Source organism: Littorina saxatilis, unplaced genomic scaffold, assembly GCF_037325665.1.
Source record: "Littorina saxatilis isolate snail1 unplaced genomic scaffold, US_GU_Lsax_2.0 scaffold_347, whole genome shotgun sequence".
NCBI lineage: Eukaryota > Metazoa > Mollusca > Gastropoda > Littorinimorpha > Littorinidae > Littorina > Littorina saxatilis.
This window is the reverse complement of record NW_027128428.1, coordinates 75,672-95,406: the sequence shown is the minus strand read 5'-3', so window position 1 is coordinate 95,406 and position 19,735 is coordinate 75,672. Positions and strand designations below refer to the sequence as shown.

At 44.6% G+C, this 19,735-nt stretch overlaps 1 protein-coding gene across 1 annotated transcript; it reads right to left on the bottom strand.

Annotated features, from left to right (window-relative positions):
- Positions 1-3,263: 3,263 nt before the first annotated feature.
- LOC138956777 (prefoldin subunit 2-like) lies at positions 3,264-19,735 on the bottom strand. The gene is made up of 3 exons (XM_070328045.1): positions 19,570-19,735; positions 17,620-17,743; positions 3,264-6,916 (listed from the first exon to the last, which is right to left on the bottom strand). Exons 1-3 carry the CDS (start codon positions 19,701-19,703, stop codon positions 6,728-6,730), a joined length of 447 nt encoding a protein of 148 aa, XP_070184146.1. The 5' UTR covers positions 19,704-19,735; the 3' UTR covers positions 3,264-6,727.

The following is a 19,735-nucleotide window of genomic DNA, read 5'->3' as shown; positions in this document are numbered from 1 at the left end:
CAACAACAACAACAACAACAACAACAACAACAACCCTATTCATGGATACTGATCCGAACTTATACTTTTTTTCAAACACAAAAAAAGTAATCCAAGGTAAAATCACCGAGTCCACAAGACAGAGACGGGTCACATGCACACTGGTTTCCGCAAAGCATGTATGATCGATTGTTGTTAATTTTGAGCACGCTTTCAGAGTATTAACATGACATATCTATATATTTTGGGATTCAGGAAATGATAAAGAATACAATGCATTTCTTTGTAAATCTGTTATTTTAATTTCTATTTGAATTAAATATTTTAGAATTTTAAAGAACGAAGTAATTTTCATAAGCTTCCAAGCTGAAATTAAATCCTTTAGTCCACACCTGGTCAAAGATTGTTTGACCAAAATTTATATTTATTTGATTAAAAAATTAGCTGGTCACGAACAGTACCATACCAAGGGCGGATCTGGGGTAATTTATTGGCTCAGGATGCACCAGATAGCTCTATTTTGCTTCTTTGGATAAAAAATATTTCCGGGGGGGCATGCCCCCGGACCCCCCTACAGGTTTAGGCGCCTTTGGCGCCGTCAACTTGTATCTTCGCAGTCATTTTGTAACCCCCCCCCCCCCCTCCAAAGTGAATTGATCCGCCCTTGCATACCACCTAAACTTTTTTTGAAAGCAGATTTTGACGTAAGCAGAGACATTAAAAGAATGAAATAAAATATACAGGTGGGGATATCATCTGGCCAAAATCATATTACTATCTTTTCAGTAGTTTTCTGGAAATCGCTTTACACACACACACACACACACACACACACACACACATACCACTTGATTCCCAGGTTTTCTGAAAATATTAAGTCAAAACTTGACAAAATTAAAGTTAAACAGAAAACAAACAAGTTGCGTAAGGTGAAATTACTACATTTAGTCAAGCTGTCAAGCTCACAGCATGAAACTGAACGCACTGCATTTTTTCACCAAGACCGTATAGCATCGTCAGTCCCCCGCTGGTGGAAAAGGCAGTGACATTGACAAGCCAGTACAGCGCTGTTGTGGTTGCGCTGAGCAGGATAGCACGCTTTTCTGTATCTTTATTCTTTTTAACTTTCTGAGCTTGTTTTTAATCCAAACATAACAGATTTATATATTTTTGAAATCAGGAACCGACAAGGTCTAAGATGAAATTGTTTTTAAATCGATGGGGGCGGGGATATAGCTCAGTTGGTAGCGCGCTGGATTTGTATTCAGTTGGCCGCTGTCAGCGTGAGTTCGATCCCAGGTTCGGCGGAAATTTATTTCAGAGTCAACTTTGTGTGCAGACTCTCTTCGGTGTCCGAACCCTCCCCCCGTGTACACTACATTGGGTGTGCACGTTAAAGATCCCACGATTGACAAAAGGGTCTTTCCTGGCAAAATTGCTTAGGCACAGTTAATAATTGTCTACCTATACCCGTGTGACTTGGAATAATAGGCCGTGAAAGGTAAATATGCGCCGAAATGGCTGCAATCTACTGGCCGTATAAAATTTCATCTCACACGGCATCACTGCAGAGCGCCTAGAACTGTACCCACGGAATATGCGCGATATAAGCGTCATTGATTGATTGATTGATTTTATTTTAATCATAATTTTCGTATTTTTAATTTCTTTAGCTTGTTTTTAATCCGAATATAAAATATTTATATGTTTTTGGAATCAGAAAATGATGAAGAATAAGATGAAATTATCTTTGGATTGTTTTATAAAAAATAATGTTAATTACAATTTTCAGATATATTTAATGATCAAACTGATTAATTAATTTGTAAGCCTTCAAGCTGAAATGCAATACCAAAGTCCGGGCTTCGTTGAAGATTACATGACCAATATTTCAACCAATTTGGTTTAAAAATGAGAGTGTGACAGTGCCGCCTCAACTTTCACGAAAAGCCGGATATGATGTCATCAGACATTTATCAAAAAAAGGAAAAAAAGTCTGGAGATGCCATACTCAGGATCTCTCATGTCAAGTTTCCAGTAGTTTTCTCTGAATCGCTCTACACACACACACACACACACGTACACACACACCACGACCCTCATCTCGATTCCCTGTCTATGTTAACACTTTCTACCCCACCTATGTTGACCAATTTTGTTTTAGCCAGACCAGCTGTGCTGCAGCAGGTCACTCAGAATTGTAGTAGCTGTGTAGGAACTGTGTATCAACACGCTGGAATGCAGGCGTTAGATCAACGTTACAGGAAGCGACTGAAGCTAACAGTCTGAGCGAATATATCCCTACCTGTCGGTACTTGATTGATTCAAAAGATTGTGACAATATTTGAGAAATTTGGCAACACAACAATGCTGCCACTTTAATTCCTCACAAAAATAACTGCAAGATTTCCAGTGCATTTCGGTTAGGTGTGTACCCAAGTCGTTGACCTTTCAAGTGGAATTCTTCCTTTGAACAAGAGAGAGAAGTTTTGAGGTTAACTTGGGTACACAGAAGTGAGAACTCAACAGCACCTGACTGTTACTCAGGGTCACCTTAACCTAAATTTGTGCAAAGGTGGAATAACTGCAAGGTAAAAGGAAAGAGAGAATGCTTTATGTCCTACAGGCTAAATATTTCGCCTCTTAAGGACAAGATATGGGTTATATGATTTGAGTTTTACGCCCTCACAGCTTGACGAGATACACAAGTGTATGCGTGTTTAGGTGGTATCAGCTATCTGCACTTATGGCAGAATGACCGATGTCTTTTACGTGCCATTGTGGTGACACGGGGGTGGGACATGGCTTCCGTCTCTGGGTCTGCACATAAAGTTGGCCCGTGTCCGTGCCGGCCCGAATTTGAACCTGCGACCTTCCGATCACAAGTCCAGTGCTCTACCAACTGAGCTACCGGGCCCCATACAAGATACAGAACGGGGTGTGCAATCTTGGCCCACATTTTCTGAGATAGAGAAATCGTGTATGTGACTGTGTGTTTATTGGGGGTGCGCGTGTTAGGGGTAGGGGAAGATTGCGCAATGACTGAACCAGGCAGGACATTTTATTATTTTTGGACAGTGTATGCATGCATAAAATAAAAGCACAATGATCAGGACTTGTTTATTATGTCTATATAAAGTGATCTTTTTATCCAGGGTGAACACACACACACACATTCTGTCTCATTGGGACTCTCATCCACAAGACAATTCACAGAACAATGATTTTTAGGAAAAGATTTATGCTGGGCTTCACTTCTTCATACAACCAAGCACACATGATGATGAGCTGTTTCTTTCTTTATTTGGTGTTTAACGTCGTTTTCAACCACGAAGGTTATATCCCGACGGGGAAAGGGGGGGAGATGGGATAGAGCCATTTGTTAATCGTTTCTTTTTCACAAAAGCACTAATCAAACAATTGCTCCAGGGCCTTGCAATGTAGCACAATATATGACCTTACCAGGAGAATGCAAATTTCCAGTACAAAGGACTTAACATTTCTTACATACTGCTTGACTAAAATCTTTACAAACATTGACTATATTCTATACAAGAAACACTTAACAAGGGTAAAAGGAGAAACAGAATCCGTTAGTCGCCTCTTACGACATGCTGAGGAGCATCGGGTAAATTCTTCCCCCTAACTCGCCTAATGAGCTCTACAACACAGGAATCTTTGCATGTGAAGTAGACAACAACAACAAAATTTGATCAAATTCAGTGAAACCACACTCTGCTGAAGGAGAACCAAAAATATATAGGACAAATAATCTGAAGAAATAAGAGGCAGTGGGCAGGGAAATGCTTTGCATACAGTACAGGTACTGTACTTGCATCTGGTAAATTTTTAAGAACAAACTTACATTATAAGTGAAAGGAGATGGATACCGACAGCGACATTGGCGAACGACCAAACAACTGCAGGTACTTTTCAACACTGAAGTATTACATAGCACTGCACCCTTCTATTTACATTTTTTTTAAAAACGGTTAACCAAAGCAAGTTTTAATTGACAGTGAACAGTTAACAGAAAAACGAATAGATTTAATAAAGCAGCTGATTGATTACACAGGCTGTCCGCCAGAGCAAGGGAGGTAACCACCTCAAGATCACCCACAAGATGGTTGGTTTTTTACACAAGTTTTTAAAAAATTTTTTTTAACATCCCTTCAACCATTATGGCTTTGCGGGACTGAGCACTTGTATGAATAGTGGCACTTGCAATGAAAGGACACCTTACATAAGAGGAAACCTATCTTTTTTTAAATTATAAATAACACAAATTTATGCAGACCTGCCAACCCTTGTGAATCCTGAAGTGTAACAAACTCAATTATTTTTTTTTTTTTAACTTTTCAGCGTTGCAAATCAATTTAGTTTAGCACTGTCTAAAATTAATTCCCGCATCCACATTCACAAAAACATACGATATCTTGCGCAAGAGTCAGACCTGGGAACCCCTGTTTTGCACTTCGAGTATTCTCAAACAAACTTGGTGTATTTTCAGAAAAATGAGCGTACTCCACACAGCGTTTGAACATCCATGATTAAAACATGCCTCACGCGCGTCCGTCACACCGTTAATTAAGTTTACCTATACATTTAAAACAAATGTAATCATGTGACAAAATACTGGATCGGCTTCGGGATGGGTGTGTGAAGAAAAGTTGTCTAGGAATTTTTCTGGTCGTATTTTTTTGTCCACTGACCGTACTGATCGTATTCTCGACAATCATGCGTACAAAATACGGCGAAATCGTACAGGTTCCCAGGTCTGAAGAGTATACAAATCCAAAAACAAAGAGACTGCCAACGTTCCAAAATTCAGAATAAAAAAACAAGAAAGGTAGAGTATACACTAAAAATCAGCTTATGTAGGAAGCAGGAACATAATCCCTATTTGACAGCGTCTGAAATGCCACGTTTTAGTGTAGACAATGGGTTTATATTCTGACCGCTACACAGAGTTAGAAGTGGAAACGAGTACCAGGACTCAAAAACTGTTGCATTGTGATTGTTTGTTTGAGCGTAGCATTTTTAAGCTTGGCGTAACAGCGTAGCCATTTCTCTTAAAACGTAGCATACTACGCGTAACAGTTGGCAGCTGTGACAATGTACCTGTCATGACAGGCTGACTGCAATGTGTTGAGGCAGTTTTGGCAGGTCCCAAGGGCTTCCTTTCATCGTAGGTATCACTGTAATTCCTACCTCCGAAAACAACTTTTGGCACAAAACACTGTATTCTAATTTATATTTATACACAAAGAACATGATTCTGCATTTCATATCTACATTTTTTTTAATTTTTTTTTTTTACAAAAGTTTGACCTTTCTGAACTACATTCTCAAATGAAAACTAAATTACAGTGAAGCTTTCTTTCTTTATTTGGTGTTTAACGTCGTTTTCAACCGTTCAAGGTTATATCGCGACGGGGAAAGGGGGGAGATGGGATAGAGCCACTTGTTAATTGTTTCTTGTTCACAAAAGCACTAATCAAAAAATTGCTCCAGGGGCTTGCAACGTAGTACAATATATGACCTTACTGGGAGAATGCAAGTTTCCAGTACAAAGGACTTAACATTTCTTACATACTGCTTGACTAAAATCTGTACAAACATTGACTATATTCTATACAAGAAACACTTAACAAGAGTAAAAGGAGAAACAGAATCCGTTTGTCGCCTCTTACGACATGCTGGGGAGCATCGGGTAAATTCTTCCCCCTAACCCGCGGGGGGTACAGTGAAGCTTAATTACTGTTTTCATGTAATGTGCACCAGCACGATGCTGTCCCTTCACACAGACTCTCACCACAGATCTTTTACATACAATTTCAAGCTATGCCATTCTCAGACAGTACACACTTTCTCTTATGGCAGGGTCATACTTTGAATGCTGAAGCTGTCTTACACTTCTTCAATCACCAAAACGAGTGCTATTACCTCAGATCACTTAGCTGATGCAAACCAAGAATTGTAACCCGAGCCCTGAAGTTACAATGAACCTCGTGCACAATAGGCAAGTAAAATTAGCTGCTAAAAATGCTCTGTCACACATACAAGTAATGAGAAATGTTTTTCTTCAGCAAACAATGCTTTCATTTCAAATCATCCACCAAGCAAAGCATATTTGCTAATGTCTAACAAAATAGGAAGTAAATTCTCAGACTTTTTGGGGACAGTCTTTCACTCCAAATGCAAAAAAAAAACAAACTTCTGTTTGTTTTACTTAACAGAAACAAAATTTAATGTAAAAATAATAAGGGGGTTTTGAGACCAAATTATTCAGAAAGAAAAGTAAACACAAAAGGAGAAAGTACAGACAAGTTTGTTTTTTTTTACTTCAAAGAAAAAAAACCAAAGTAGCAGAAAATGAGGGGCTTTGAGTTTTCTTAGAAAGAACATTTTGAAGGGAAAATGTCTGTTTTGTGGGAATTTAAAAAACAAATTGGAAAACAGGAGAACATTAACTCATAAGCCTCAACACAAAATCAAAGGTTCAAAACCTTGATATCACTCCAGAAATCTGCACATGTATGCACACAATTTCCCTTCTGTTAAAAACCCAAACAAACTTGGTGGAACTTTTAACAACAAAGCAGACAGGAGAAAAAGAACCATCCTCTCAAATCCACACATCATCTTCACAGCACTGCAGTGAAAAACCAACAAATCTGACCAAACGGCAGTAAAGTCTGTAGCTGAGTGCACAGTCTATATATTACACAAGCAGCAGCTGTTCATTTCAGGAACTGTTTGCAACTAAGACGCCGCCACTGCCAGCTTTGGACTCGGGCTCGGCACCCTCGGCAGAATCGCCGTCTCTCCTGTCATCCTGGCCGCGAATCTTGATGTTGTGTTCTTCCCGGTACGAGTTGATTTCTTTACCCTTCTCCTCCAGCTGTTTGGTTACTGAGGTGACGTACTGAGTCATCTGAACAGAAACAAAATAATTTCATGAATAGGAGTCATAATAATAAATAATAATGCATAATATTTATATAGCGCATGTATCCAGGGTTTAACCCTGTTCAGAGCGCTGAACAATCATTGGAAAAAAAACAACTTTGAATTAGCCAATCACACGATATAATTAACATATTATATATATATCATTATTATAAGTTATGTGTATTTTTGACCAAAGTATGATATTATACACAGATCAAAACAGTCAGTGTTCTTCTGAGAGCGCACGAGCGGTCGAGGTGAACAATGACTGTTGAGACCTGTGTAAAATGTCATATTTCTGTCAAAAATACAAATCAATCAATGAGGCTTATATCGCGCATATTCCGTGGGTACAGTTCTAGGCGCTCTGCAGTGATGCCGTGTGAGATGAAATTTTATACGGCCAGTAATTGCAGCCTTTCACGGCCTATTATTCCAAGTCACACGGGTATAGGTAGACAATTATTAACTGTGCCTAAGCAATTTTTGCCAGGAAAGACCCTTTTGTCAATCGTGGGATCTTTAACGTGCACACCCAATGTAGTGTACACGGGGGGAGTTCGGACACCGAAGAGAGTCTGCACACAAATTTGACTCTGAAATAAATTTCCGCCGAACCTGGGATCGAACTCACGCTGACAGCGGCCAACTGAATACAAATCCAGCGCGCTACCAACTGAGCTATATCCCCGCCCCACAAATAACATTTATGTATTGAAGGATTTTAGTTAGAATTCCCTTTATTTTGTACGATTGAATGCACACAAACATGCACTCTTGTTTGTATTCTCTGCTAACTGCCTATGAGTTGTTGTTGGACGTCACAGTGGCTCAAAGAAGGAAAATAAAATGTTCAATCGATAGAGATGCCAATATTCAAAAGGTGGTGTTAAATATCAAGTAAAAATTAAAATCAGAAGCACTGTGCCTCCTGAAACCTGAAAAATCACGTAAAACAGTTAAACAAAATAGTTGCCTAAAGCACTGTTCACACAGTCGATTTACAACCATCTTTCAAGCGTTGATTTTTGACAGAACAATGTTGGTTGAAAATCATTGCCCATGTGAACAGAGCAGCAGTCATTCTAATGTTAAGCAAGCAGCTGAAGATTTGCCCTACAAAGGCCTCAGTGGTATGACAAAGCTAGCCAACAGTGAGCGTGCACTCAGACAGTTTAATATATAGCCTCCAACCATAGAGTACGTCAAGATGAACCACCTGAGAATGAGGGGAGAGTCATAGAGTAACGCGGCACTCAACTGAGTTTTGAATTTCGCTGCTGAATCAGAGTTAAATCGTGTCTATATCATCGAGACCGTTCACTCCGCAGACTTCTCGCCGACTTGGTCTCAGCAACTTCCAGACCTGCCTACCCCCAAAATTACAAAGTGTAATGAGCCAAGCCAAAAAGAGTAATCTGGTGGAAGAAAGTGTAATCAAGATTTTAATCGGCAATCATTTCGCATATTGTCACTTCTGCTCGAACAATTTCTCCCTCCAGTTTTGTTACTGTATCACTCGACTCAAACTTCCTGATAAAGAAACAGGTACGTAATTTGAACGTCTTTTGTCTTTTGGTTTCCATGAGCTCTCTTTACTGCATCCTTGTGATAATTTGTCCCGATGTGCTATGCACAGTCAATTTTCCAATGTGTGCACACAAAAAGTCACTGTGGCAAAGGGAACACAAGACGTGCTTTGGTCCTTTTGATTAAGGTCCTAGGCATGGCCACGATTCCATTTAGCTGCCTTTGTATTTCTGTTGAATGGCTGTCTTCTTTTTCACAGCAATCCTTTTACCACCACTGCGACCAGCTTCCTCATCAGACTCGTCCGTCTCATGGGGACCCAGATTTTCCACGTGTCGCTAATTCATTGTAATGCGAACGGCGTCGTCTATCTTGTATGTGGCTGAACAGACCGGAAATTGCCCGAACAATCTTGCGCAGGTGCAAACACAAGCTCTGCGAGAGCAACAATATAGATTGGATTTACATCGAGATGCAATGCGAAAAATTGTACTTTTGGTTTCTTAAAAATCGTACTTCCATTGAGGAAAGCGTGGTGGCGTAGTTTGGGTTAAATAATCGTAGTAAATTACGCCCAAATCGTAAGTGTCACGATCGGGTGACAGAGACCAAGAAAGCGTCACTCAGTGGAGTGCCTGTTCTGGGTCAATGTATGATAGAAAGCGCCTGTGCGTGATATTGGACACAGCAGAGAGTTTGCTGACAGTGCTCCCGAGCACGGATGTTTTGAAACGCACGAGCTTCACAGTGCAGGTTTCTGCTGTCATAGGGCTGACGGTTTTTTTCGCTGACAGCGCGCACGGGATTTTCAGGGATTGAGTTTCTCGTGTCTTTTTCCTGCTTGGGGAGGCAAAACTGTGTATAGCTGGACTGGTTTGGTGACAAGGTCAGTCACGTGTATTTGGCTAGGTGGTCTGTCAGAGACTCAAGGACGACACACTTGACACCCAGCGGCAGAAGGGGAAGGACCTAACACACAGTTACTAGAGTATGATGGTTTTTCACCGAGTATCATATTCGGCACTCTAGGGGAACTTCCACAAGTTATTCCTTTCCTCTGCCACGTATTTTGCTGAGGACAAGTCGTCACATTTCCTTCGTCGGCGATGGCTTTCGCATAAGGATTCGACAAGGGGTTCTGGACGTTTTGGGTCACTGTTGACGAACAGAGACTGTTCCAGGGAGGAGGCGGACTTTGCTTCCATTGAGAGTTACAATCATAGGCTTTTGAGGTAATAAATCATTATTTAACGCTGTTGATGAGTCTGTGTTGTGGAATGAAATACTCTCTGTTGTTCTTTCCAGGTTAGCGCATAATTTACTCTCTGTGACGCTAAAATACTAATCTGTATATGGTTTTTGCAGATAGGGAGAGAAGGACGGAAAATGGCTGTTTTGTTGTTGTAAAAAGTCAGTTTTGTGCAGGCCCACGTGCTCGATGAGATATTTAAAGATGACATGTTTTAAGGTGGTGGGTGAGGGGTAGCTGACATGTTTAGTGCACCGATGCTTTCTGTTTGCAGCCTTCCTTCGTTCGTTCGTTTCGTTCGTTCGTTACGTTCCCGTAACATCGGCACGGCTGACTCTGGCGGGAACTGTTGAGGCTACGCTAACCAGGAGACCGGCTAACCAGGAGACCGGCTAACCAGCGGACCGGCTAACCAGCGAACCGGCTAACCAGCGGACCGGCTAACCAGCGAACCGACTAACCAGCATACCGGCTAAGCAGCAGCAGCAGAGATAAAGCTAAGTGCACCATGTCGTACGCACCCCGTTGACCACCGTTGTCTTTTCGTATCTATGATTTCATTGGAGTAGTGACAACGTGGGGTGTGTGACACCTGCACGAACTAGAGCTTTTCGAACAGAACATTCTCATTTCGACTGTATTTACACGGGTTCAGCGTGTTACTATAATTTTCTACATAGTACTGGCATTTTGTCAGTGAACACTGGTTTTTTACGTGTTGAGAACGTAAAAGGAACATATTTTGAGTGAAGGCTCGAGGGAGGTGGAGAGTTTATACATAAACAGGCGTCTGAAACTTATACTTTTGTTGACTCTATTTAATTGTATGCCTGCGAGAGTGGATCGTGGTGTGGTTAGTTAATTAGTAGTAATTAACCGGTTCATAATCACCTTGAGTGATATATTGAAACGTGACACGTGGGGGCCAAGCCGGGATTTACTCAGTTAATTTCCAACTGATAAAGACCCACCAATTAAGGAGAACTAAGAGCAGATAATCTCGTCAGTGCTCGACTTATTTTCTGCTTGGTGCTACCCTTTTTTGTATAGTTTTGATCATATACCACACCTTAAGCGATTCACATCTTGCAGGAAATGTAAATTGTAATTTGTGAGTTATTGTATGCGCTAACTGTGATTATCTCCCTTTCCTTTGTTTGTGAATCTTTGTTGTTGTACGTTCAGAGTTTTCCGTTGCAGAGAGCTGAGCGGGGTTAGCGGATTTGTTATTCGTTTTACTCAGTTTTCTCTACATTGTTGTTTCGCATTCCGTAACAGGTTACATTTTCTACCGTCTTGTTTTACTTGGATTTTTCTCCATATTTTGACTTTGTTGGAATTTTGGGGGGGAAGGGTCCGAGGACTTCTGTCCTAACCAAGGCTGTGGGAAACACTCTGTTTCACCGCAAAAAGCAGCCGATAAAGTAGGCCACGGCTGTGGGAAACACTTTGTTTCACCGCAGAAAGCAGCCATAAAGTAGGCTACGCGATTTGTTCTACACCGTTTGGATTTTTCTTCTGCATTTTCCGGTTGCTGGATTTTTGTATCCACCGCTTTCGTCACCGCGTATTCTAGCTATAGCTGCGTTAGACTTACTTTTGTGATAAAGCTTTGCTAAAACTAACCATGGCTACAGGGGGATCTCCGACGAGGAGAATAACTTTCGAGACTCCTGGCAGTGAGGAACAGACAGAGCGTGACGCACGCGTTAGAGCGCGTAGTTTGCTTAAACGCAAGGAGCTGGAACGTAGGGAAGACATAGAGCGACAGACGAGAAAAGAAGAGCTTGACAGACAAGAACGACAGGCCGAACGTGACAGACAGGACAAGAAAGAGAAAGACGAACGAGACAGACAGGAAAAGAAGGACGAACTGGACAGACAAGAAAGAGAACGTGACAGACAAGAAAGAGAACGACAGGCCGAACGACAGGCCGAACGTGACAGACAAGAAAGAGAACGACAGGCCGAACGTGACCGACAGGATAAGAAAGACGAGCTTGAGAGACAGGAACGACAGGCCGAACTTGACAGACAGGAAAAGAAAGACGAACGTGACAGACTAGACCGGAAGGAACAGGCGGATCGCGATCACCAGCTAGAGCTAGCTAGGCTACAGGCCGAGAAGGGTACGCTCACTCAGGCTAGCGCGCCGACGTTTGTTGCCGACCGTACGAGACTGCCGACGTTCGACGATGACAAGGACGAGCTCGACGACTTTTTACGCCGGTTTGAGCGCATTGCATCTGACCAGAAGTGGGAAGAGGCCACGTGGGCTAGCCGCCTTAGCACCTGCTTAAAGGGACGCGCATTGCAGCTCTACAACGCTTTGGAGGACGACGAGGCGAGAGACTATCAGGCACTTAAGAAGGCGTTACTCCAGCGCTTTAACCTGACTGCTGAAGCCTACAGACGACGTCTGCGTAACAGCAAGAGACTGAGCGGCGAGCTGAGTCATCAGTTTGTGGCACGCCTTAACCTCTACCTGCGGCGCTGGGTGGAGATGGCCGAAAAGGACTGGACCGTCAACGACCTTGCCGACCTCATAGTCATGGAACAACTGATGTCCAGCCTGCGACCTGAGGTGGTGACCTTCGTGCAGGAGCACCAGCCCAAGACTACTCAGGAGGCAGCCGACTGGATCAGAGTGCACGAGGACGCCCAGGCGATCTCCGGCAAATCTTCAGGCTCACGGCCAGGAAAAACGGGAAATTCGGGTTCTTCAGGACCCAAGGACGGGAAGGACGATCAGGGACACAAGGGATCGAGTTCCAGAACTGACATCCAGTGTTACTACTGCAACAAGCGGGGCCACGTGAAGAAGGACTGCCACAAGAGACAGGCTGACCAGAAGGGCGTTCACTTCGTTGGCAGTGAGGAGTTCAGGGACGTCACGAGCTCATGCACCATCCCACAACTCTGCGTTCCGTGCTCCAGGAAACATTTCCAGCCCCACTGCAACGTCTACGTTAACGGAGTGAAGGGCGAAGGTCTGCGGGACACAGGGGCAGACATGATAGTGGTTCGGGCGAGTCTAGTTCCAGCTATGGCCTACACAGGAGACAGCATCAGGGTGAGAATGGCCGAGGCATCTCACGCTTACGACTTGAACACGGCAGTGATCAAGGTCGTAACCCCGTTGTTCACGGGGACCATTGTGGCCGTCGTCATGGACGATCCTCCATGCGACCTGCTCATTGGAAACCGGGTTCAGTTTGTGGACGGCGTCACCAGGGAGGTTCCCGTTTATCGGTCTCCCGACGTCATTTCAGTGCTCACGCGGGCACAGGCGGAGCGAGAGGACAAACCTCTCAAACCCCTACCTGCTGCACGAGCTGCCCTGGGGAACGTGACCCCCGCGCTTCTCGCGAAGGCTCAGGATTCTGACCCGACCTTAGCTACTCCTCGGGAGCACGCGAAGTCGGGGAAGGTGAAGCTGAGCGGGAAGCATGGGAGGTCAAAGTTCCTCAGGGACAAGAAGTTGCTCTACCGTGAGTTCAGCAACCAAGAAGGTACATTCAAACAGGTTGTCGTGCCTCGCGAGTTTCGCGAGGGTGTCATGGCAACGGCACACGACTCGATTCTGGGAGGTCATCTTGGTACCAAGAAGACCACGGATCGTGTCTGGCGCCACTTTTACTGGCCAGGCATCTGCACGGATGTCCGACGTTTCTGTGCGTCCTGCGATAAGTGCCAGAAGGTGGTTGCCAAAGGAAGGGTGAGGAAGGTCCCCTTAGAGAAGATGCCGCTCATCGACGAACCCTTTCGTCGGGTGGCAGTGGACATCATCGGGCCCATCTTGCCTGCGTCTGAGGACGGAAACAGATACATTTTGACCATGGTGGACTACGCTACTCGATACCCAGAGGCGATCCCTCTGAAATCGATTGAAGCCACGCGAGTAGCTGAGGCTCTGGTTACTATGTGGTCCCGGCTGGGAATTCCATCAGAGGTACTCACCGACAGAGGCACGCAGTTCACGGGAGGAGTGATGGCGGAGGCAGCACGACTGCTATCACTGGAGCAGCACTTCACCACTCCTTACCATGCTCAGTGCAACGGACTGGTGGAAAGGTTCAATGGCACCTTGAAGACCATGCTGAGGAAACTAGCTCAGGAGAAACCACGCACGTGGGACAGGTACATCCCAGCATTGCTTTTTGCATACCGCGAGGTTCCTCAGGAGAGCTTGGGTTTTTCCCCATTTGAGTTGTTGTACGGCAGACAGGTACGCGGTCCCATGGCTATCCTGCGTCAGGCTTGGACAGACGAAGAAGCTGACGAGGAGGTGCAGACGACAGCGACCTACATCGTAGAACTCAGGAACAGGATTGAAGAGACCTGCAAACTGGCTCAAGAGAACCTGGGAAGAGCAGCACAGCGTTATGCGCGAGGATTCGACCGCAAGGCACGGCCGCGCAGCTTCAAGATTGGAGAACGGGTGTTGCTACTTCTACCTGTCAAACACAACAAGCTACAACTGCAGTGGCAAGGACCTTTTGAGGTGACAGCGAAAGTGGGCCAAAACGACTACAGGATCGTCATGAACGGGAAAGCACGCCTGTACCACGCCAACCTGCTGCGCGCCTACATAGAGAGGACTGCCTACGGGGAAAAGGACAAAGTGACAGAAGCAGTTGCTGTCGTGATGGACGAGACAACGGAAGAACAGGGAGGAGGACGGGTACCAGTTTGTCCGCTGGAGGCTAGTGAGGATCTCACGGACGTGCACATCTCACCTGATCTTGGGGACGACCAGCAGGCGGACCTGCAAGAGATCCTGAAGGATGCAGCACGGGTCCTTACAGACATACCACTTCAGACGCATCTAGAGGAGTTTACCTTCGACTTGCTGGAGAAACAGCCAGTGAGGACGAAGCAGTATCCCATGCCTCATGCCCAGAAGGAGGTGGTCAGGAAGGAAATCGCCGACATGACGAAGTTGGGCGTCATCGAGCCAGCGAACTCTCCCTACAGTTCACCAATTGTGCTTGTAAAGAAGAAGGATGGACGCGTCAGGTTCTGTGTTGACTACCGGAAGCTGAACAAGATTACGGCGTTTGACGCGGAACCCATGCCTGATGTGGACTACCTCTTCAGTCACTTGGCCAAGGCCAAGTACTTTTCCAAACTGGACCTCACCAAGGGATACTGGCAAATCCCAGTTGCCGAGGAAGACCGCCCAAAGACTGCATTTACCACTCCATTCGGCCAGTTCCAGTGGACAGTCATGCCTTTTGGTCTACAGAATGCAGGTGCCGTCTTCACTCGCATGATGAGGAAACTTTTGGAACCATTGAAGCGCGAGGACATCAGCAGTTTCATCGACGATGTGCTGATCGCGACAGAGACATGGACTGAACATCTCGACGCCCTGCGCGACGTGTTCGGAAGGTTGAAGGACGGAAATCTGGGAGCTAAACCGTCCAAGTGCTACTTGGGATTCCGGGAATTGTCTTTCCTGGGTCATGTTGTCGGCGAGGGATTGCTCGTTCCAGAGGACGACAAGATCCAGAAGATTCGGGAGGCGGAGCCACCGCGCACGAAGAAAGAAGTCAGGTCTTTCCTGGGCCTAGCCAGCTTCTATAGACGCTTCATCCCGCACTTTGCCGAAATCGCTCTACCACTGACCAACCTTACCAAGAAACTACAACCGACCGTTGTAGTGTGGACTGAGGAATGTAGCTCCGCATTCAACACCCTGAAGAGGCGACTCACCAGTCAGCCTATTCTCCGACTACCAGACCTGAACAAGGACTTCGTGCTGAGGACAGACGCTTCAGGGAAGGGACTTGGGGCAGTGTTGCTTCAGGAGACAGAGGGGTTTTTGCACCCTGTTTGCTTCGCCAGCCGTAAGCTGACCTCGGCCGAGGCAGCGTATGCAACGGTTGAACGCGAGTGTCTCGCCATTGTCTGGGGCATCCAGAAGTTCGAAGCGTACCTGTACGGACGACCTTTCTGTCTGGAGACGGACCATCAACCTCTGCAATATCTTCAGGTTGCAAGGTTGGCAAACGCCAGACTTATGCGCTGGGCGTTGATTCTCCAACCGTACCAATTCACGGTACGCGTCATTCCGGGCGCCAACAATGTTGGAGCTGACTTTCTCTCTCGGGCTGTAGAGGAGAACATGACTGTGAGCGAAACCGAGGTTTCGTCTTGAAGAGGGGAGGTGTGTCACGATCGGGTGACAGAGACCAAGAAAGCGTCACTCAGTGGAGTGCCTGTTCTGGGTCAATGTATGATAGAAAGCGCCTGTGCGTGATATTGGACACAGCAGAGAGTTTGCTGACAGTGCTCCCGAGCACGGATGTTTTGAAACGCACGAGCTTCACAGTGCAGGTTTCTGCTGTCATAGGGCTGACGGTTTTTTTCGCTGACAGCGCGCACGGGATTTTCAGGGATTGAGTTTCTCGTGTCTTTTTCCTGCTTGGGGAGGCAAAACTGTGTATAGCTGGACTGGTTTGGTGACAAGGTCAGTCACGTGTATTTGGCTAGGTGGTCTGTCAGAGACTCAAGGACGACACACTTGACACCCAGCGGCAGAAGGGGAAGGACCTAACACACAGTTACTAGAGTATGATGGTTTTTCACCGAGTATCATATTCGGCACTCTAGGGGAACTTCCACAAGTTATTCCTTTCCTCTGCCACGTATTTTGCTGAGGACAAGTCGTCACATTTCCTTCGTCGGCGATGGCTTTCGCATAAGGATTCGACAAGGGGTTCTGGACGTTTTGGGTCACTGTTGACGAACAGAGACTGTTCCAGGGAGGAGGCGGACTTTGCTTCCATTGAGAGTTACAATCATAGGCTTTTGAGGTAATAAATCATTATTTAACGCTGTTGATGAGTCTGTGTTGTGGAATGAAATACTCTCTGTTGTTCTTTCCAGGTTAGCGCATAATTTACTCTCTGTGACGCTAAAATACTAATCTGTATATGGTTTTTGCAGATAGGGAGAGAAGGACGGAAAATGGCTGTTTTGTTGTTGTAAAAAGTCAGTTTTGTGCAGGCCCACGTGCTCGATGAGATATTTAAAGATGACATGTTTTAAGGTGGTGGGTGAGGGGTAGCTGACATGTTTAGTGCACCGATGCTTTCTGTTTGCAGCCTTCCTTCGTTCGTTCGTTTCGTTCGTTCGTTACGTTCCCGTAACATCGGCACGGCTGACTCTGGCGGGAACTGTTGAGGCTACGCTAACCAGGAGACCGGCTAACCAGGAGACCGGCTAACCAGCGGACCGGCTAACCAGCGAACCGGCTAACCAGCGGACCGGCTAACCAGCGAACCGACTAACCAGCATACCGGCTAAGCAGCAGCAGCAGAGATAAAGCTAAGTGCACCATGTCGTACGCACCCCGTTGACCACCGTTGTCTTTTCGTATCTATGATTTCATTGGAGTAGTGACAACGTGGGGTGTGTGACACCTGCACGAACTAGAGCTTTTCGAACAGAACATTCTCATTTCGACTGTATTTACACGGGTTCAGCGTGTTACTATAATTTTCTACATAGTACTGGCATTTTGTCAGTGAACACTGGTTTTTTACGTGTTGAGAACGTAAAAGGAACATATTTTGAGTGAAGGCTCGAGGGAGGTGGAGAGTTTATACATAAACAGGCGTCTGAAACTTATACTTTTGTTGACTCTATTTAATTGTATGCCTGCGAGAGTGGATCGTGGTGTGGTTAGTTAATTAGTAGTAATTAACCGGTTCATAATCACCTTGAGTGATATATTGAAACGTGACAGTAAGGGTAGGCAGGTCTGAACTTCTAAGCCAATCTCAACCAACTAAAAATGGTGGAGGGGGACTTAAGAAATTAGCAACTAATTCAAAACTGCTTCACACTGAAAAACCTGAACCTGATGGTGGAATGGAGAAGCCCAAAATGTACTATACCTGGTCTTTGTTGTTGACGAGAGTAGGTAGAACTTCTCCCACTGTTCTCTCCACAAGAACTCCTCCTACCATTCGGTAGCATCGCCGCGCTGGTTCCACTTCTTTCAGTGTTTCTATCACCAGGCTGCACACGAATTTAATAATATTATAAACAAGAAAAGCAAATGCTTTATATGACTCCCCTTCGTCATGTCCCTGTACAGTGGAATCCCACCCACCAATGGAAGACTCCCTCCCTTTTAAGACCCCCTCCCCCCCTCACTCCAATAGAAAACTGACCCTCTCCTTTGAGATCCCCACCCCACCCATATAGAAGACTTTAATTATTAAAGTGCCAATGCAATCCCATAGTCTGGGCTTCGTAAAAGATTGCTTGACAAAAATTTCAATCAAATAAAATATTATTTAAATGAGGGTGAGACAGTGCCACCTCAACTTCATCAAAGACATTTATCAAAAAATGAAAAAACAACTTTTGGGGATATCATTTGCTGGTACCTACTCTAACTGGCCAACAAAAAAAAGTTGTATGTTTCTGGTCACCCGACCCTACCTAGTTTTTTCCCGCCGACCCTAGACTTTTTTTTATGTATTGCATTTGTAAAAAAAAAAAGAAAAAAAAGCGCGTCAAAACGAAAGTAACAGACGGCAGACGACACACGGGGGATAACCCCGCATCCCTTTTGTCTCATTTGTTTTGTAATGTGTTGTCTTTCTCTTTGTATAGTAAGTCCAGTCTGTTTGCGTCACTGTATAGTTATTTTCTACCCTGACCAACAACAACAACAAAAAACAAAAAAAACAAATTCCCTACCTACCTACCTTATTGTTTTTAGCCATGCTACCAGAAACTTACAATTTTTTTTTTGGGGGGGGCCTCATGTAAAGTTTCATCAAGATCGGTCCAGCAATTTTCTCTGAATCACTCAACACATAGACACACACACACACTCTCGTCTCGATACCCCATATATGTTAAAACATTTTGTCAAAACTTGACTAAATCAGTACATTTATGTAAAACCACACGTCATTCTCGTACTATAGGAGTCTGAAAACACAGTTGCATAGGGATCAGAACGCTTTTCCTGAGCCAAGTCTAACAAAGATGACAACGATGCAAGATGTGAAAGAAAGTTTTACTACTAAAGCTAGCAGACGATTTTGACAATGAAATTGTCAGACAGAATGTCGTCATAATGTGAATGTTACTTATTGTTAGCTGTGGTGGTAACTAAACCTTCAAAAGCAGTGGATCCCTCGGTTCATGTCAAAAACAACACAGAGGGGACAGCGACACACACTGACACAGCTGCAACATTGCCACCATTTTGAAAAACAATGAGAGCTGCAGGCAAGCACTACTAAAAGCTGCTCGCGATGCGCTTTTCAGCACTGCCCCAAGAAACGTCATTTTGTAAAGTACACTGCGAGCAACTCGTCTCTGCTCTCACTCTCAGTCTCAGTCTCAATAGTCAATAGTGACAGACTGGCACTTACTGACTTAGAAGTCGCAATTTAATAGAACCAGGAAGTAGAACTAGATGCCACTTTATCATCAACCTAAAATAACTAATTATAGGTATCCTCTTTCTTGAGTGAAGAGAGTTTACTCAACACTTTAAGCTGACGCATGATTAACAGAGAGAGAGTGCCAAGAGAGAGAGAGAAACTCAAAAACAGAGAGAGTTAAGCAAACCTCCTCCAGTCATCACACCTGATTATCCACATATATTATTAAACGTACAGCAACAACGGTTGCGACTTCAAATAACACGCTTTTAAATCACTGCCGTTTTGTTTTGTCCAGAACAAAAAGAAAAGAACCAGAGAAAATGAGTCAAAAGCGTGGTTCGCAACGCGTCTCCTGGCATGAAACAACGTGATCAGTGGTATGGCCAATGACCACATGAGTCACAGCTCTGAAAATAAACACATGTTCAAACTCACTCGTGTTCCTTCATGTCCATTTCTACTTCTCCTAACCGAGAAGCCATGGCTCGTTGCTGTTGCCGCAGCTCTTGGAAGCCGCTAACGATTTGTTCCTGGGATTTGGGTTTGCTGGAAGTCTTGCCTGACGACATTTTGATTGTTGAGATGAAGCTTCTGTTTGAAG